This window comes from Papaver somniferum, chromosome 8 (genome assembly GCF_003573695.1).
Source record: "Papaver somniferum cultivar HN1 chromosome 8, ASM357369v1, whole genome shotgun sequence".
NCBI classification, from domain to species: domain Eukaryota; kingdom Viridiplantae; phylum Streptophyta; class Magnoliopsida; order Ranunculales; family Papaveraceae; genus Papaver; species Papaver somniferum.
Window position 1 is genome coordinate 74,403,375 of NC_039365.1, and position 19,027 is coordinate 74,422,401.

Sequence of the window (19,027 nt, forward strand, 5' to 3'; positions counted from 1 at the left end):
GAATTAGGGTTTGCTGAGATGGGAAACTTCTAGATGTCGACATTATTTGAACAGAAGATCGTTGGGCACGCGCAACACGCGTGCTGAAACCGGCCGTTAACCCGTGTGTTAACCGTGATTGAAATATAATGCACGTGCAGAAGACAGGTGTTAACAATCAACGCCATGTATCTCGTTGTGAACCGCCAGATTTTCCTCGAGATATCTCGTTTTATTGTATAAGCAAAGACCAAAAAAGAACAAATCCCTAACCCGGTAGCCCTTCCTTACTTCCCAGTTCCCACTCTCCGCCTTCTTCTCCATTTCATCTCCATTTTTCATAAACTCTCGTATGTTATTGATAGACTGTTACTGCAAGACCTCTACCAAATTCACGTCCTTCTCTGTCACAACCACTAACACCTAATTAATTTTTCATCTCTCCCTCTTTTTAAACTTGTATTCCCATTTCCTGATTCAATTATCTTTAATTTTGGAAATGGGTGTTTTAATTTTGGAAATGGGTGTTCGATTATTATTTTTGAATTGTAATGGGCGTTTGATTAAAGCATCGGTGTTTGATTGTTTACAACCAATGGTGATTTATTGAATGGATATTTCATAAGGATTTGTTTCTGTTGCTTGATTTCTGGATCTTGTGATAATCAATGAATCCAAAGAGTTTTTTTTCGAACTTATCTGGAAACGTAAATACAGCTAAATTACTTATATGCCCTCAAATATTTTTTTTACGAGAGAAATTATAGTAGTGTAGGGGCAAATTCGGAAAACACTTTTTGCAGCTTCAAGTAGTGTTGCTCAGGGGAGTTCCCTTTATATAATAGAATAGATATACATAACTCTTATCATTAATTGTTCAAAGATATTCCTTGATGTTCAAGGTGATGCCAAACCGAAATATTGCAAAGCATTTAATTATGATTTTCAATTATATATATTTTAATTACCAGCAATTAAAGCATATACTCTAGAAAAGGACTATTAGTAAATGTTCTATTCTAATAATAGAAATTTTGTAAGAGAGATTTCGGAAATATAGGCAAACATTTATTGGAAATAGAAAAACCGAAATTAGGTACTTTAATGAATAATATCTTGAGAATGTTTTCGGTTTTGGAATTTCCTTGTTGTCCAAACAACCTTGTGATTAATGATTTAATGGGGGTTGTAGTAGTAGTGGTAAGGATGGTTGAACTCTAAGACTTGTGAAGGTGAAGGATTTTTAGATTTATAAAAATTATATACAAAAATATTGACAAATTGGTAGAGAGGTACTGGGACTAGGATTCCGCCAAATTCATTTCTTAAGGTTCAAATAATAATTCTTTTATCAATAATAGCTCAAAAAATATATTAAATATATCGACTCTAATTTATTGCCAAGATAGATTCTCAAAATATTAGGTGTAAATGTTAAGCATGGGACATCAAATCATCTAAGCTAAGCATGACCCATCAAATCAAATCACAACTAATTAATTTAAATCATAATTTCAATTAAAATTAATGCAAAAGTCATGAAAAGAATTAAATATAATTACCCAAGTGTGAAATAAGGCTTCCTCCATCGCCCCAGTGTTGGGGTTTAGCTCCTCATATTAATCATAATCTCAAAATACATGTATAAAGCTCAAAAGTTGATTAAAGGGAGTAAAACAATTGAACAGAAAAATCGCAACAGAAATAACTGTTGCAAACGCGTTGTTCAACCGTTACAAAAGGAACGATAAAAAGCTGAAGTGTCGTTGTCGCGCGTTGTAACTACGACTGTCAATAAACGACGGTTCTTGCAAGTCTGTTCTTCGTGTTCTTCATCTTCATCACGAACAGCAGCAGCAGCAGAGAATTGGTGATTCTTCCTCTGCAGCTTCCTCTCTTCTCCTCCCCACTCTCGACATCCTCTCTAGTAGACCCAAAGAGCCTATTTATACCCAACAACAGCTCCAAATCTCGCCAATAACTCCAATATAATTCTTCATTATGCGGGCAGTGAATAACAATATTTTCCGAATATTTTCTTACCAAACTTGGAATTTCTTGCGTAAACTTCCTCCCTCCACGCTCCAAATCGATTCTTCACGACCCAAAGTGATGCTCGAGCCATTCCACATCATCAGAACACGTCCATAACTCTCCATGACGCGTGATTATCATCCTCCAGTGCATGCTTGCCCTGTTTTGAACTCGAGAATCAAAACACGTATTCCAGCCAAATTTGATCGAAACCACCACCCAAACTTTGTTCCTTATGCCAAATCACATCTTTCTGCCAATTTTCAACGATTGAATCGCACTCTAACCCATTCATTTTGACAATCAAAATTCTGCCAGTTGAAAACTTCATTTCCCGCCAAAAACACAAATTCAAATTGTTGAAGAAGGTGCCCCTTATCCAGATTGCTGGGGTGCGAATATCAATTGGGGTGGAAATAGTAATTTTTCTGGGTTCCTCCGGGACATTTGTGGGACGCTTCCGGTGCATTTCTGGGGTGCCTACGGTACATTTCTCCGGGGTGTAAAACACTGCTTTTTGAGACCATTTCACCGCAAGGGCTTATTTCTCTAAAATTTCCTACAAGAACACAAAATAACACAGTAAGTACTTAATCGAGTCTAACAATACAGAACATTGAGAACAAAATAGACACATAAATGCGTCTATCACCTTGGTCTATGAATACTTGAGTTTGAATTTCTTAAAAACTATCCTAAGAGCCATACAAATTTCATTCGTGTTGTTTTTGGTGGAAATCTCTTACCACCGCTCGTTTAAAGAATTATGTGGGATCAAGAAGCTCTACGAGTGTTGTTGGTGGGAAACTAGATAATTGCATTGTTATTTTAGTTTTTGATTATTTATTTGATTGACTAATAGTTGTTGAAACTTTGATTACACCTAGTTTGATTATTTTTGAGAACTTTCTCTTCTTATAAGGGCCACTCAAACTAGATCAAAGTATTGACGGGATCTTTGGAACCATTTGCGGATCTAAATACATCTTGTGATAATCCATTGTTAACAGACTCCTCTCTGTGTGTGATTGACCACAAGAGGATTCAAGTTTGTATTGTGCAGGTTATTATGAAAGCAATAGAAGATTTGAAGACAAATAAGATTTTCTTATTAGTTTTCGTATCTTGTGAATTTTGTGCACACATCTTGATCGGATGGGATCCAACTAGAATCGTGTTTATCTTTGATACACTTGATTGTCTAGTTATGTAAGATCGGCATCACTTTATAGTTACTCTTTCAGTTCTATATTGATTGATTGCGAATCCGGAAATTGGTTATTTCGGTAATCAAGTATTGGGTTGATCTTACCAAACAAAGGAGTTTATTAGTTTAAACGGAAGGGCCTTTGTTGACAACTCATACATATCTTTCACCAAAGATTGAATAGACCGGTTACCAAACAGATTCATTCCTTTGTTTTTTGGAACATGATCTAGGAGTGGTGATTAACGTGTGTGACTCTAGAAGTCGAAGGCGCGTGGATACTGAGGAAACTAAGTATCTAGGGATAGTCTACTTGGTCTCAACTATACGAAGTTGGTATTATATTTTGTATAGCGGCTTAATTCCGAGAGTATTCAAAACTGGACTAGGTCCCGGGGTTTTTCAGCATTTGCGGTTTTCTCGTTAACAAAATCTTATTGTGTTATTTACTTTATTATTCCGCAATTATAATTTGGTTATAATTTCAAGTAAATTATTTTTTACATTAATTCCTAATCACTTGATATGATCCTATGGTGTTTCGGTTTAATACCGTACATATTATCAAGTGAATACTTTGTTGTTGTATTGTCTCGATTTCATATCCATACACAATCACACAAAGTGTATACCATAGTTGTCGTATTGGCTCGACTTTGTCCATAGACAATCACACTTGGTATAAGACTTATAAGTTGATATTTAAAATATTGTGATGTATTTGGTTACCCTCGTTTGTTCATCATCTTTGCACGTTCCACGTATGGAACAAGGTGCAAAGTAATTGCAAGAGGGTTATATGGCCACCAAGGAAAATCGAGATGAAGAGGATTAAAAAACTACAGTTGGGGAAACAACAAGAAGAGAAATATAAATTTGAGATCAATGACAAAGTAGCGACGGTCAAATAGGAAGAATTTCAATTGGATTGGGAAGAAGTAATATGGTCGCTCATGGAAGAAGCCTTTTTAACTGGAAAAATGGGCTACCTACCCGGATGTTATAGTGTATTTGAAGAATGAATTATTGGATACCCACAAAGAAAAGTTCGTTAATGCATAGATAAACCATCATAGACATTATGACAACCAAGCCACAAGCACCGCGGAGTCTTCTCACTATCAGCTCAAAAGTAAGCTAAATGTGTGCGATGGTGCATTTGTTGTTTTTTTTGATGCGATAAACGATTATTTCAAGCGTGATCTCGATAAAATTAAAGGGGATTTTGAAAATATCCGATCTAGGAAGCTCGTTGATTATTTGGAATAGCCCTTGGCTCCGAGGAATTAGTTTGTATCTTTCCCAATGGGAAATTAAGAGGACTATGAAGGAAGTGAAAGCTTGGGAGAAGTCGAAATTTCCCAAGGGAGTAAGATGTAATTCTCCCTACATGTCAGCTTTGGTCCTCCCATGTAAGCATATAATAGCCAATTATTCCTCAGAGATGATCCCCATTGAAAATATAGATCTATTTTGGAAACAACTATCGTTTAGTCCATTACCCAATCAAGGTTTCGGGGACGTGTTTTGGAACAACGAGGTTCCCAAGGAACCTTTTTGAGAAGTACGCTTCTTTAGTACCAGCGCAAAGACAACTTTGGTTGTGTGAGTTGCGGAAATTCAACCGGCCCTTCACTAGAGAAGATATTCTTGAACCAACCAAGGGGATGGGAAAAAGTAGGCCTTCGAAAAAAGTTACAAAGAAACAAGAGAGTGTGGAAGCGAAGAGAAAGGTTCAATAGGGTCAAAAATTGGCGCCTTCAAGTCAAAGAGATCCTTCGAGTTTTGAGCACTTGAACGAGTTGTGTAAGGAGGATGATGATAAGGGGAAAGGTGCGGCTACAAACAAACACAAACGAAATGAAATAGAAGAAGGAGGACCAAACTGAGGTAGTGAAGTGAAGGTAAAAGGCCCCAAGAAGGCGGTTGTTCCGTCCTAAAAAGGTTCAACAACAAAATTTGGTTGTGGAGTCAAAATTAAAGAGACAGTTGTTCCATCCCAAGAAGGTTCAACAATAAAAGATGGTAGTGGAGTCCAAATAAGAGTTGGTAGTAAAATTGGTATTAAAAAATTAGCAAAAATCCGAGGTAATGATGTTAAAGAAAAAACATCGATAGTCGATCCATCACAATCACCTCACAAAGAGTTGTTAGTAGTGAGAAAGAGACGGTTTACATGGAAATATGTCCGATGAAATCACCTTCTTATACATGAGGAAGGTAATTATATCTGACCTACGTACATAATATATAAAAATTACATGGACTTTTTACCACATTTTATTCATGAGTATGTTAAGTACATTGACGATGTTTAGGGCGAGGGCGACGGAAATTGTGGTTACCATATGTTCGCAGATCAACTTGGAACTTTTGATACGGAAAAAGATTGGGGTGTAAACCAAGTTACTTATTTAAGGGAAAAGTATTTGCTTGAACTACGTGGTTTCCTTGATTTCTACAGGTCGATGATGAGATGTGAAAAAGAAGAAACGGAAGCGGTATTAAATGAGAAGTTCCAAGCATTTGAACAACGTTTAAAGGGGAACACTACATTGACAAGTGAATATTAGATGAGAATACCAATATGTGGCTATCTACTCGCCAACTCATTCCATTGCGTTATTCATTTCATCTCCTATGGGCATAGTGTTACATACGCACCAACAAGACGTATTTTCACCGAAGAATTATCACCAAGGAGAGTCATCATGGGGTTTGTGCACATGAACCATGTTATCGGCCTCCAATTGAAAGAAGATTTCCCATTACCTCCATTAAGGATGGGAGACGATAATGATGGCGCAATACCTAAAGGTTGGTGTAATCGGTTCGGGAAAAGTTTTGAATTGTGTACGACATTACATTTGTCGAGGGATGCCCCGTACTAATGACTTTCGATGAGGATGGTTGATGTTAATGGTGCATTTTGAAAGGTGGTGATTATATTGATCCTATGTATATTGAATGACTGATTATCAATGAACAATATATTTTGATCTATTGTGTTTTCAGTGTTTGCGCAATTCTATAAAGGAAAAAAAAATTTGGAAATTTATCTGTACTTACGGCTAGGATCTGTGCAGTGTTGACCTATCCGTAAGGACATATATTGGAAATATTTTGGAATTTGGTTGGAACAAATGACTTGGTTTCTAGCCATAAACGTTGATACACGAAATCACGGCTAGAAAGCCAAGCTGAAATTCTGAAACTAGAAAGTAACCATCAGTATCTCAGATACGTGGCTGGGAAACGGAGCCGTTTTTCTTAATTCATAAAACAAAGTGCATTTGGAACATACCAGGGCTACGTACAATCATAAATTCCATCAGTTTTGGTGTATCACGACATGGTTGCCCAGCCGTAAGTTGGTTGAGTCTGCCAGATTTTTGCACTTATTGCAAAATTTTGACTTCAACAAATATGGTTGAGACTTTCAACGGCCATCTTAGAAAGAAAAAAAAGTCGTTGGGTCATTCAACTTTATAAAAGAAGACCCTTCTATATTATCTCTTCCTCACCCAATCCATACTTTCAAACTCATTCTCATCTCTTTCTTATCCATCTTTTTCAGAAAAAATACACCATGGTAACTCCCTTACGCTTATTTTGAAGATTCTGTTATTGTCAGAGTGTGGGTGACGGTCAGATAACATGATGAAGATCTAAAAATTGACATAGATCAAACATCAAACTCTTTTTGGAACTGTATATTCATAGTTTTTGTGGCGTTAAACGGAAATCGTAACTCATGCAATTTGGAAGTCGTTAAAGAGAGGTTCAAAGAGATATTCAAAGGATGTGACGCTTTCAAAAAGGAAATGAAATTCATAGAGGAAGCCAATGCCACTACGACGGGTGCTATAAGAGTAAGTATTTCAACAAATCCTAATCTCAATTTTTGAATAACTCCCTGACTTATATTTGTTTCTTATTTTCATGGGGGATGGCTTGTGCAAGATACGAGGTTATCGATGGTAAAGAGTTTGAGCAATATGATAGCTATCATATCTTGGAAAATTTAACCTATGATTTCGACGTATATGAATAAGTGTTTAAGTGTGGTGATCTATGCAATGTATTTTTCTTCAGTGTTGCGCTATTAAAAAATGCATTGTTTCTAATTTCAATGAAATCGAAAATTTTATTTGGTTTACTGTGATCTTTTTAGTTCATTTTGGAAATTTAATGGTAATCACGGCTTGGATAATAGGACGCTACCTAACCGTAAAAGTAAAATGGTTGGCAAATATTTGTTTCGGTTGGGATATACCTTTTCACGGTCGAGTCTTCCCAACCATAAGCAAAACACGGCTAGGTTCTAGGTTATATAAAAGGTTAACCTAGCCGTAAATGACCCGGAATTTTCCATCATTTGATTTCTCTTCCACAATATATATAGAATTAAAACACTAAATTTCAATCATCCAAGGTAAACAAATATCCCATTACTTAAATCAAAAGAAAATCCACCCAAGTCCATAACCAGATATACTAAAACAAAGTCTTGCATAACAAAAGTTGAAAGACTTAAACAAGTACATAAACCACTCGTCCACTACTACCAACATTTTTGGGAACATTCTCAAAAGATAATGATGAACTTTGGGACGTCTTGGAACCACTAATCTACTCATACTCGTCGTAAGTATAGAGATAATCCTTGGTAGAATTATGGAACTCCTGAAGCCCCATATCCACCATCACACCATAAGATAAAATTTGGGTTTGGGCAAAAAAATAATAAAAATAAAGTAAAATCTGGGTTAGGTGGAGATACTATAGATTTTCTGAAAAGGTTCCGAAATTACATGGCTAGTCATGATGCGAATGTCAAAATAAGAGATTTCCTTTTTCATGAATTAGCGGTTGTCATTCAGAAAAGGATTGGAGTCCATCTTGTTGCTCAGCACCTATCCAATTTCTCGTAATTTGCTCCTTGTTATTGCAAATAAAGAAACCTTTTTACCAAAAAACAAAAAGGAAAAAAAAAAACTTACTACAGCCTCATGCAAGACAATATTTGAGGAGCCATGGTTCATTGGAATATTCCTGTCGCCTTCTAGGGAAGGTCAAAAGAGTTGAAAGAAGTCACGAGTTCAACGCTCGCTCCCCTTTCTAAAGATCCAAGGCAACAAAATTAAAACGTCAGCAACCACAAGATTCCACTAAATGATGGTCATGAAAAGAGATTATATTTTACATTCATCGATTAGTTTGACAAGTCCTACAAACAGTGATAATTATTCACAGATAACCAACCTAAGTAGCATCAACTGAGTTACAATGCTGAGATCGAAGTGAAGAAGAAAAAAAAACTGAATAACCCCACAATAAAATTGTTGAACTTCACCATAACATCGAAAAATTTGATAAAGCAGCTTAGGTATGTAGTCAAAAAGAGATGGTTAGGGATAACTAAGTACTGGCTGACCCCAAGAAGGTCTTCTCCTCCTGTTTTCTTTCCCAATAAGTAGAAAGAACCACCAAAAAAATTCCTTCCATAAGAGATACTATAACATTGATCCAGTCTCATCTTCACTGGTCAAAGCCTCAGTGGTACCAGTTTTGGTTCCTTGGCTTTCTTCCTCGCTAAACATGCTTTCAGTACCCTCACTTGATTGAGAAGACAGATTAAGGTCTTCTCCATCCATAGCAGCATCTGCCTTCTGCTTCTTTCTTATATCCATAATGCCCCTTCCTTGAAGAGCCAGTCGTCTTCTCTTTCGCGCCATCCTCTTTCCTTTAGGGTAATCTTCTCGTTGCGATTCAACATACTTAACTTCTACCTCCTTTAAATTGCTCTTGTCAAAGTCATCTTCTACACCTTCAACGACGGAAAGTGACTCCGAATCTAGCTTCCGTCTTTTTCTGCTGGCACTAGTCTGAAAACAAGCAATTTTGAGATAAGGAATACATAAAAAAGGGTTCCGGAACATTTGTCTAGAACAGATAATTGGGATTCATATTTCCGAAGCAGTGAAAGGGTCCAATATCGAGGGCAAGCTCGAAGGCAAAATTCTTGAAAGTACGAAAATAAAATTATTCCTACACCCTACAAAAGTAGAATCAAATGCCACAGCATTGCCATGCCACCATGTGGATATCTTCTTCACGGTGAAGTAACATAATTCTGAAACTTCAAACCCCATTTAGCTGTAGGGTGACTCACTGGCTGTACAGTTTCTCATTAAAGCTAAACTAAATAACCTTTTTCCTTATACAGAAAACGCACGACGACGAAAGCCTCATCACACCCTCAGTCACCTCCCTGTGAACCCAACACATATGCATGACAGCATAATGATATTTCGACCAAAGCAACACGGCATTTGATCCTAGCTCTTGCCTACCTAAGCAAAATTCAATAATAGATGATTTTGCTTATATAATTATTTGCAGCTAGACCGAATAAAAATCTATTAAATGACAATTCATGGCTGAAAACAGATTTAAAAAGCAAACCTTTGGTCCACGATCAACCAGCTGAGCCCATTCATTCCGGTTCCTCAGACAATCAAGAACAGCCTGCGAGTGACTTGTGTACGCGTAGCGCTCCCCATTGTGTTTTCTCAGCTTGTGCCAGTGCTGCATGCGAAAGGGTTCAGTTACTAAAAACAATGGCAAAAGTAAGCAAGTAAAATGAGAAAAATCAACAAAACTATACAGGGAGGACAGCATTGCAAAGTTCTTCATAGGACATCCTTTTGCCTTTGCTCATAATTTCATCGAGCAAACCTGCCGAAACAGTTATAAAAGAACGGTCATTTATGAGACATAAAACAGATGTAGATTGAAAATCAGATCACTGCAAGTAAGCATTAAAGATATCAGACTAGAGCCAACATGAAAGCCATACCTGGTAAAGTACGAGGTGTGGGTCCCATAACAGCACCTATTTCATCGTCAGACATATCCCGCGATGAGCTACGCACAGAAGAAGGTTTATGGTCATTAACTTCAGACGAGGACGATGGACCACCAATTGCAGTATTGCTAGACAGGGGAGGCAGCGCATTCTTCTTAGCAGATATTACATGAGAAGAGCCATTGCATGCTTCCACCTTAGTAGAACCATTAGCTGTACTCTGTGGATCTTGTCTTCTTTGATCTAGACAAGAAGGCAACTTCTCCTTCTTTGTTTCGTCAGCACGGTCATTAGGTTTGCGAGAACTGTCTCTTGAAGCGTCCTCTCTTTTTCTCCTAGAAAACTATAAAATGTAAAAGAACTGTACTTGTTACGGAAGTGAACAATGTCAGAGCCTTCATATATATCCCAAAGGCTGCAAAATTAGACAGAAGAACATTCCTATTTGCTAACCTTAATCTTAATTGATTATGGACCTCCAATTGATTATCCAGACTTTTTTCTCCACATAGTAGGGGTCATAATCAATTTACTCCCACAATCAATTATCTTAACAGGTATAGCATACAGTTTGAAATGATTTTCACTTAATATAATGTCATTAATAGAAGTAAGAAAAGGGGCATCGCACCAGAAGTTGATCCTTTGTGCCTGTACTTGATGTTCGTTTAACAAGCATACTTGCAGCCGTAGGAGATCCCAACTGAGGTAGAGTACCTCCATGGCGTACACGAGGCACTCGAGGAACCCTAGGAGAGCTATTAAGTTCTTGATGCAGCAGCAGTGCAAGCTACAAAATAGAAGGGAAGATATCCTGAGTGACATGAGCAATATAATCTTTAGTAAACAAACAAAGGTGCACAAAATAATAAAATTTTTGCTCACACCTCTTCATCACTCAAGGCTGGAGAAGAGTTAACAGGTGCTGGAGGATGCATTGCTGGTGAATGGTTAAGCTTTTGCGATGGCTGACAACTTGATTGACTTAACCTGTCACCTTTAAGGGAGGATCCAAAAGGTGTGCCCTTGTTTTGTACATGTGAAGTATTCTGAGTGTGCAATGAACTAGCAGACTCAAATGAGCTTGACGGAACTGCTACATTATGGGTCGTAGAAGTCTTAGAAGATGGTACAGGCACCTGCTCTTTTGAATGAGACACACGCTTGGAGGAGGGTACATGAGTAGTCTTGCTGATCTGTGATGCTTTTGATCCAGAACTAGAATAAACCTTCGGGAGATCGTTTGCCGTCTTTCTCTCCGCGTCATGTCTGCCACCTTTCCTCAGTACGTCATTGGCTGGATGATCTTTCTTAATTTCCACATTTGTCTTTACTTGTTTACTGCTGTTAATAGATCTCGGCGAACTTAAGGATCCCTTGGTTTCATGAGTCTTGGAGCTAGCTGAAAAAGATGATCTAGAGAACACTATGGTGGGTGACGTCGAAGATTTTCCAACAGCTGAAACAGCTTTTTGCTGATCAACCTTTACCCGAGGGTCTGTGTTCAAGCCATCATAGACTGATGGCTCTTCAACATTTTTCGTTTCAGGCTTCGACTCCAAAGAAGCTTCTTTTGCAGACGGCGGTATTGCTGAGCTCTCTGACTTTTCTCCATGCAGACTACGTTCCCTAGATGTCAAAACTGTAATTTCCACTGTTTCACTCTTACGACAATGGTCCACTGCTTTCATCTCCCTGTTACCATTCTGACATTTTTCATCAAGGGATGGGCTGATGCTTGCTCCAAGTTTTTCCAAGAGCTTTGCTGGTTCAAGCTTTTCATCAGTTAGAGAAGAAGACAACAAACGTATATCCCCATTATGCAGATCAACATCAGTTTTTTTTTCCAGTTTAGTATCACGTTGTACTGGGCTCCTCGAAACCCCAACATCCGACAAAACTTGAACTTTATTATTGTCTTGCATGGCTGTAACATCATTCTGTAGATCTCTAACAGGGGACTTCACTTTCTGATCCTCCTTAACGCTGAAAGAACTTCCACTTAAGTCCTTCAATTCATGGTTTTCGTCCTTAACATGGTTTGAACTATGAACGACCATGTTAACATGCTGAGGAAAACACCAATTATATGTTATTCAACCAAAATAGAGTAACCTAGCAAGTAATACATTAGAAACTATTACCGCAGAATGAAGGACATAAATTGATGAGAAGCTTCTTTATTAGCACCCCATCAAACAGCAAAACCTTATCACAAATGGTCGCATTTCAAGAAATAAACGATTCCCCGACCAAGCAATGCAGAATGCTAAAAGACATAAAGCAGATAACGATGGTAACAAGGGCATACCTCAATGTTAGCAAGAGAACCACCAACGGTATTTGATTCTGTAAGGAATGCTGAAACAGCAGCAATTTTTGGAGAATCACCAGTCCTCGTAGGACTTCGACTGTTCACTTTCTTTGATTTTTCTACTACTTCTACAGAAACATGACTTCTTGATGCCTCTTCGAAAAGGTGCTCAGAATTATGTACCTTACTTGCTGACTGATGTTTCATCATTTCATAGCTATTAGCAGCATCAGGGCAACCCCCATTTGGCTCTGTTGATTTGACTTCCATCCTAACTTTTTTCTTCCTATGTTGAAATTCTATAGCACCAACCTTGGACCCTCCATCATCATGGCATACTACTTTTCGTGCATCAACAGGAGGTGTGAAAGCTAGAAAATAAATGCACATGTAAGAGAAGTAATATAAAATTCAGTTCCAGGGAACAGAAATAATTTAAGTCCTCTTCAAGGCAAAAATTAGGATAGCTCAGTGCATCCTAACAGATCTAGGTCTGCTACAGCCATAGATAAAGTTAATATGAAGATTCAGAAATATGATAACTAGCACAAAGAAGCATTCTTCCTTTCAGAAAAAGGAAAAAAGAAAGAGGCAGCATTCCACAAAATATAGTATGTCCGACATTTTTGTACTAGTTAACAACCTCCTTGTACATAAACTTGACAGTCACTTTAGGGAGAGTTTTTCCTAAACACTAGTTGTTCAAGCTAGACTGATGCGTTCAATGAATTTATGGGTATGACATATTACTAATCATGTATACTGCAGAACTCTTTTATGTAATGCAAAATAAATTTGGTGTGATTGAAAAGCATCAGTCATAATTAATTGCTAGATTGTACATACAATTAAAAACCTATTAAAAAATTAATCCCAGTTTTTCACGAGGCTACTAGTATAAATACTCATAGTGAAAGTCACAAAAAGACTAAAGTATACCTCTTTTTTTCCTATCAGCTTCTTTTTCGGCACTCCTAGCTTTCTTCTTTCCACTCCTCTCCTTGGATCTCACAAATTCCTTCTGCTTGCTCGGGTGAACTGCATGCGCAAGATGGGTTTTATCCTTCTTCACATGATTCTCCGAAAACTTCTCTTTTTGACCAATCTTCACATGATTCTCCGAATACTTCTCTTTTTGACCAATCTTCTCCTTACAATCGGCTTCCTCAACTAAACCTCCAAAACTAGCTTCCATTTCTGTTGGCTTGTCTTTCCACAAGGAGCACAGAACATTTGCACCTCTATCGGCAATATTATCTGTTTCCTCTTCAATTCTAGCATCAATCAATCCTTCCTCCTTCTCATCATCCCAACAAGGGAACTCTCTATACTGAAAATTAAACTTTTTCGGAACATAACCTGAACACTTCCACAACTCAGAATTGAAAACCGACGATAACTCTTGAAAGAGAGAAGAGTCTCCACCAGGAACCCCTTGAACATGAGCCCTATCTTCAACTGGGATCTCCGTCCAAAGCCTGTAAGCAGGACGAGGCCGAGGAGGAGCTGATGGAGTTGAACGGCGAAGATTATCCATCCTCATCGTCTTACTAGTCAACTCAACAAGCAATTGAGCAACCTCAGTTTCTTCATTGTTATCATTTCTACTCTTCTTTTTCTTACACTTATCACAAGAAAACGAAGTTTCCCCCTTCACATATTGAGAACATCTAGTATGAACCCATACACCACACTCATCACAATTAACCATCTCTTCTCCATCATCAAAAGTAACACCACACGAACAATCGACAGTCCATGAACCATTTACCCAGTCATCTGGAGGCTCGGTACTCGCCAATCGGTGAGACCGGCCACCTTTCATCCTTTCTGTTTTCTTGCACCCTACCTTCCAAACCCTAATTTTCTACGCAATACCAACTGTATAAACCCCAGCTCTGTTCATATTACCTCCACCCCTAAAGATTCTGTAACGAAAACCCTATCCGAACAGATTGCTAATTTCCCTTACAACCTTCCTATGAGAAGACAACCTAAATTTGTTCACACAACCCTCATAGTTCTGCAAATAATAACCACAGAAGAAACAAAGAGAAAAAAGGCAGAATGAACTAATTGGGGATGAATTTCATTTTCATGGAGACTTATTAACCCTAATAACTTCAAAACTATATAAATTTGAGGAAACATAAAAGAAACTCTTCAGGAAAACATACCTCAAACCTCAACTTCTTGTAGAATTTTGTTGAAGAAAACCAAGGATTTATGGTGAATCCCGCAAAATTCTACTTCCTTCCTATCTATATCGCGGATTGAGCGCGCCGGAATCACCAAATTCTCTCGTCCTAACCAGAGACTGAAGTCTGAACTCGAAATTTCTCTCTCTTCCTCTTCTTCTTCGTCTTCTTCTTTTTCTTGCTGTCTCTCTCAAAGGACAGTTTTACACGCTTTACCTTTTTTCTCTTAGAACGATGAAACGGATTTCAAAACGTAGAATGTTGACTTCATGATTTCATTTGGCGTCCGGGATGGTTTCTTTGCAGCTAACGAGCCTTACTTGGCTTGGGATTAGCCACTTATTTAGCTTCTTTTATTTTTTAATGGGAATAGGCTTATTTATCCTCGTTTGATTGGGGGCCATGGAAATTAATGGGGGGCCTCCCACTAAAGGACAAAAAAAGGTCATTCCACCCTAATTTGAGTCATCCCTTATTAAAAAGATTTCTAAATGGCTAAAATGTCCCTGAATGATTAGTATTAAAAATTAATTAAGTTAATTAGTGTGGTAAGTGTGTTTAAATTAAAATCTGATTTTGGGATAAAAATTTGGGGAGATTTTGTTTTAGAGTATTAGTGTGTTCAGAAAAAGAAGAGGAGTTTTCAGAGGAAAAACTAGGGTTTTTAGAAACGAGTGATTCAAGTGGAGAGAATGATGTTGGTGAAGCTTCAAATAGCAAACATGATTGTGTTGATGGTGAGATTGTCTCAACTAATCATGTGGATTTGATGTTTGATGAAGAGATGTTAATAGAGGAAGTCACGAATAATTGTGCAAATGAAGAAACCGTTACTCAAAATGAAGGAACCAATCCTCGAAATGAAGAACCCGGAGCTCAAAATAATCAAGTAAACTTCCTATACTCTGCAAATTGTCTGAATGGTGCTCCAAGTGGTCGATTCATGGTCACTATGGAACTAATCAGAGTGAGGGTCGTTATTGTCGGGGGGTTATACAATAACGACTCTCTAGTGTCGTCACTTTATTGACACTACCAATGACGACTCAAACTTGTAACTTTTTCAGGTTATGAAAAATCGTTAGGGTATGGTGATAAACATTGACGACTATTTTTAACTAGGTCACTTAGAGTCGCTATGTTGTTTTGTTTACACAAGAACGACTTTAAAACCAAAACTCTCTGTAAAATATAACACTTAGGGTCGTCATATATAAAGTCGTATGAAACGATCATCCTGGCCAACAATTACTGATTTCTTTTAGAGTCGTTAGGTACGGTAGTAATATATATTAACGACTCTATCACAGATTTTCATAATTTTTGATTTGATAGAATCATTTCATTGAATCGTAAAAGGCTTACATCTCGCATAGCATTGCGTTGAAGGAAATGAAATACAATAGATAATAACGGTGCACTTATACACTTAACCATAAATGGCGTAATTATACATAGTGCCTTCCAAGATAAAGTAGCAATCGTCGGACTTAAACTTTTTCCCACGAAGCACCTCATATCGCGCGTACGCCTTCCCCAACTGAAAACACAAAACAAAAACTTAGTTAGTATTGTTCAAAGCTTTTGATAAGTTTTGACTCTTGTTTAAATACTTATTCTTATAGCACCCAACATATTGGGCATGACTTCCCTTACGACCTTAATTTCTCTTTTGAAAGTATCACATTCCAATTTTATCTCCTCGAAGCGTTCCTTGACGAGTTTCAAAGACCCTGAGTTGCAATTTCCGTCTAACGCCACAAAAACGATGAATGCACGGTTCCATCAAGCATCCGATGATTCATCAATGTCTTTTCCTTGACTTTCAAAGTGGTTTGTGACTGTCAACCAAGCTCTCACAATGGCACAATTCTCTTCGGAAGTGTAGGGAGTAGTCATGGTGTTTCCTCTTCCTTTTCCTCTTGGATGATAAATAAATGAGAAGGGGAAGAGAGTGTTGAGAATGATGGTTTGGGTGAGGAAGATGTGAGATATGGGTCTCTATTTATAGAATTTAACGACCCAACTGTCAAGTTTTTGAATTTTTTTCGTTGGGCGACTCGACTATATTTGGTGAATTCAAAATTCACATTAACTGCTAAGAGGGTCTTTATCGGACAAATTAACAAAGTGACGACTCTTGCAGATCCATATAATCGTCATTTGTTGTGGTAATTGGCTGACGACTCCACTATCAGAAAGTCTCTATGTTAAATAACATTTAGGGTCGTTAATATGTCTTTCTCCAAAAGTGACGACTCATACCAACAATTTCAGACAATTTATAGAGTCGTCACTCGTATATTTACAAACCATGACGACCCATTTTGGGAATTTATTTACTGAATCAATATTTGAACGCATGCATTTTATTGAATCCGAAAAAAACATACATGTACTATGAAATAAAATAAAAGGAAAACACATAAAATAGTTCACTACATTGCGCTTGAACACCTAAACGAGTTTAATCATATGCGTCGAATTTCCATTCACTTTCCCTCAAGAGACGGTAGCAGTCCTCGTGCAAAAACTCAGGGACGTACTTTAATTCGTATTGGCTGCGACCCAAAGAGTACTGGACAAACATTTTTTTTTATAAGTTGTGTTTTTGAATAAAAATAAGCAAAGAAATAACTTTTGATGAACGACCAATTGATTCACAAACTTACTCTATCCATTTCGAGGTTCGTTGGGAAGAGCGTCAGCCCGAGCTTTCAATTCGTCTCTCAACAATACGCATTAATTGTATAAATAATCGTGTTATCTGCTGGAGCGTCCTTCTATTAGGATTTCCGTTTAGTGCTTTAAAAATCGTAAATACACGTTTCCACCAAGCATTGGATGTTTGATCCATGTTAAGGTACGGATCTCTGGTTTGGTCGTGGTTACTGGCGACCCAGTGCTCTCTTTCAAAGTCGTGCTTCGTGACCGTGATGTGTGCTCTAACAATAGCAACATCTTCTTGATTATGGAATTCAGTTTGAGCCATTTTTGGTGTTTGAAAGTGATGAGTGGCTGATTTGGGAAGATTGAAAGTGATGGGTGAATAACTTTGAAAGGGATAGGTCTCCTTTTATAGGAAAAAAACACCCAATGTTTACTTAAAAAAAAACGGTTACCTTTTTCCCAAATCTGCAATACCTGCTCGTATTAGTCAGAGTTGTCGTTGATTTTCAAAATTTGCAATAACTTCGTATAGAGTTGCCATGTTATATATATTTATCTATATTATAAGGGACAATAGTGTTTTTCTATATGGACGGTGATCTAACAGTTTGGACACATAAAGGACGGACATGATAGAAATCTACATTTTGGACTTATAAAAGATGGTCCAGATCTAAAAACTCATAAATGTTCCCGAATGTTCCCAAAACGAATGGTCATATACAATTTGGGGATATAAAGAACGGCCAAGATAGACCTGTGCACTGAATTCATAACGCCCCTTTCAAACGCTTCCTCCTTTTTCTCTCCCGCGCCATTAATTCTCCATTTTCTCTCTCGCCCTTTGTAACTGAAGTAGAGATTGAAATCTACCCTTCTGCGGTCAAAAGAATCTGCAAGCCAAACTCTGGCCTTAAGTTTTGATTCTTCATGAGGCGATTCATTTTTCTTCGTTTCTGTAGCTCGACGATTCCAAAGTTATGTATTTTTTTCAATTTGATTTTTGTTGATCCAGGGTGAGGTTTTTCTTGCCCTAATTTTTCATTTGATTTTTCTATTGTGAATCACAGGGGTTCCCCATAGTCGTCTACAATTAGAAAGTGTTGTGAATTTTGATTTTATTAGTAATTATCAATTTTTTATTTGATTTGTTTTGGGGTTTATCATAGGGTTTCTATTCATTGTTACTTATGTTTGATTTGTTTAATCATTGGGTTTCTATTCATCGTTATCTATGTTTATCATCTCGAATTAGTGTTGATCTATTCACTGCAGCAAAATTGAAATTCGTCCCCAATTTAATTGGTGTTGTCACCATTCATCAAATTTTTAGTAAATCTTTTTTTGCTCCGAACCAATGAGATTTGCTACTATGCTCATTCTCATTATCAGATCTCACAACCCTTGCATCACATTATAATTTAATTGGTCCGTGACATTATGGTGCTGAGTTATTTAGTTCTTTAGTTATGTGTGTATAAGGAAATTTTTTACGTTCACTGCCAGGATCTAATAATAGTGTCATCCAAGGAGGTTGTTGAATGACTTCTGAAGTTAAAGTTTTTTAGTCTGTTTTCAACACCTTTTAGGTCTTGAAAACAAACAATTATTAAAGTTTTTTAATCTGTTTCTAACCACGTATTAGGTCTTGAATGACTTCTGAAGTTCCTAACTACCATATACAGTTATATAATTCCATTTTCACTTGATCTTATTATTGTTGCTTTATGTTATCATTGTGGTTTCAAATGCTC

At 37.4% G+C, this 19,027-nt stretch overlaps 1 protein-coding gene across 2 annotated transcripts; it reads right to left on the minus strand.

Annotated features, from left to right (window-relative positions):
* Nucleotides 1-8,399: 8,399 nt before the first annotated feature.
* Nucleotides 8,400-14,802, minus strand: LOC113301591. Of its 2 annotated transcripts, XR_003336382.1 has the most exons (10): nt 14,583-14,802; nt 13,345-14,428; nt 12,403-12,776; nt 10,979-12,160; nt 10,723-10,881; nt 10,083-10,434; nt 9,891-9,961; nt 9,689-9,811; nt 9,434-9,576; nt 8,967-9,108 (listed from the first exon to the last, which is right to left on the minus strand). XR_003336382.1 is itself a non-coding variant. In XM_026550366.1 (9 exons), the coding sequence occupies exons 2-9, from the start codon at nt 14,228-14,230 to the stop codon at nt 8,737-8,739; spliced, it is 3,519 nt and encodes a 1,172-aa protein (XP_026406151.1). In that variant the 5' UTR covers nt 14,231-14,428; nt 14,583-14,801; the 3' UTR covers nt 8,400-8,736. The 2 variants fall into 2 exon arrangements, 1 of the variants encoding a protein (XP_026406151.1); XM_026550366.1 differs by lacking the exon at nt 9,434-9,576 and having other exon boundaries at nt 8,400-9,108; nt 14,583-14,801.
* Between the last annotated feature and the right edge of the window lie 4,225 nt (nt 14,803-19,027).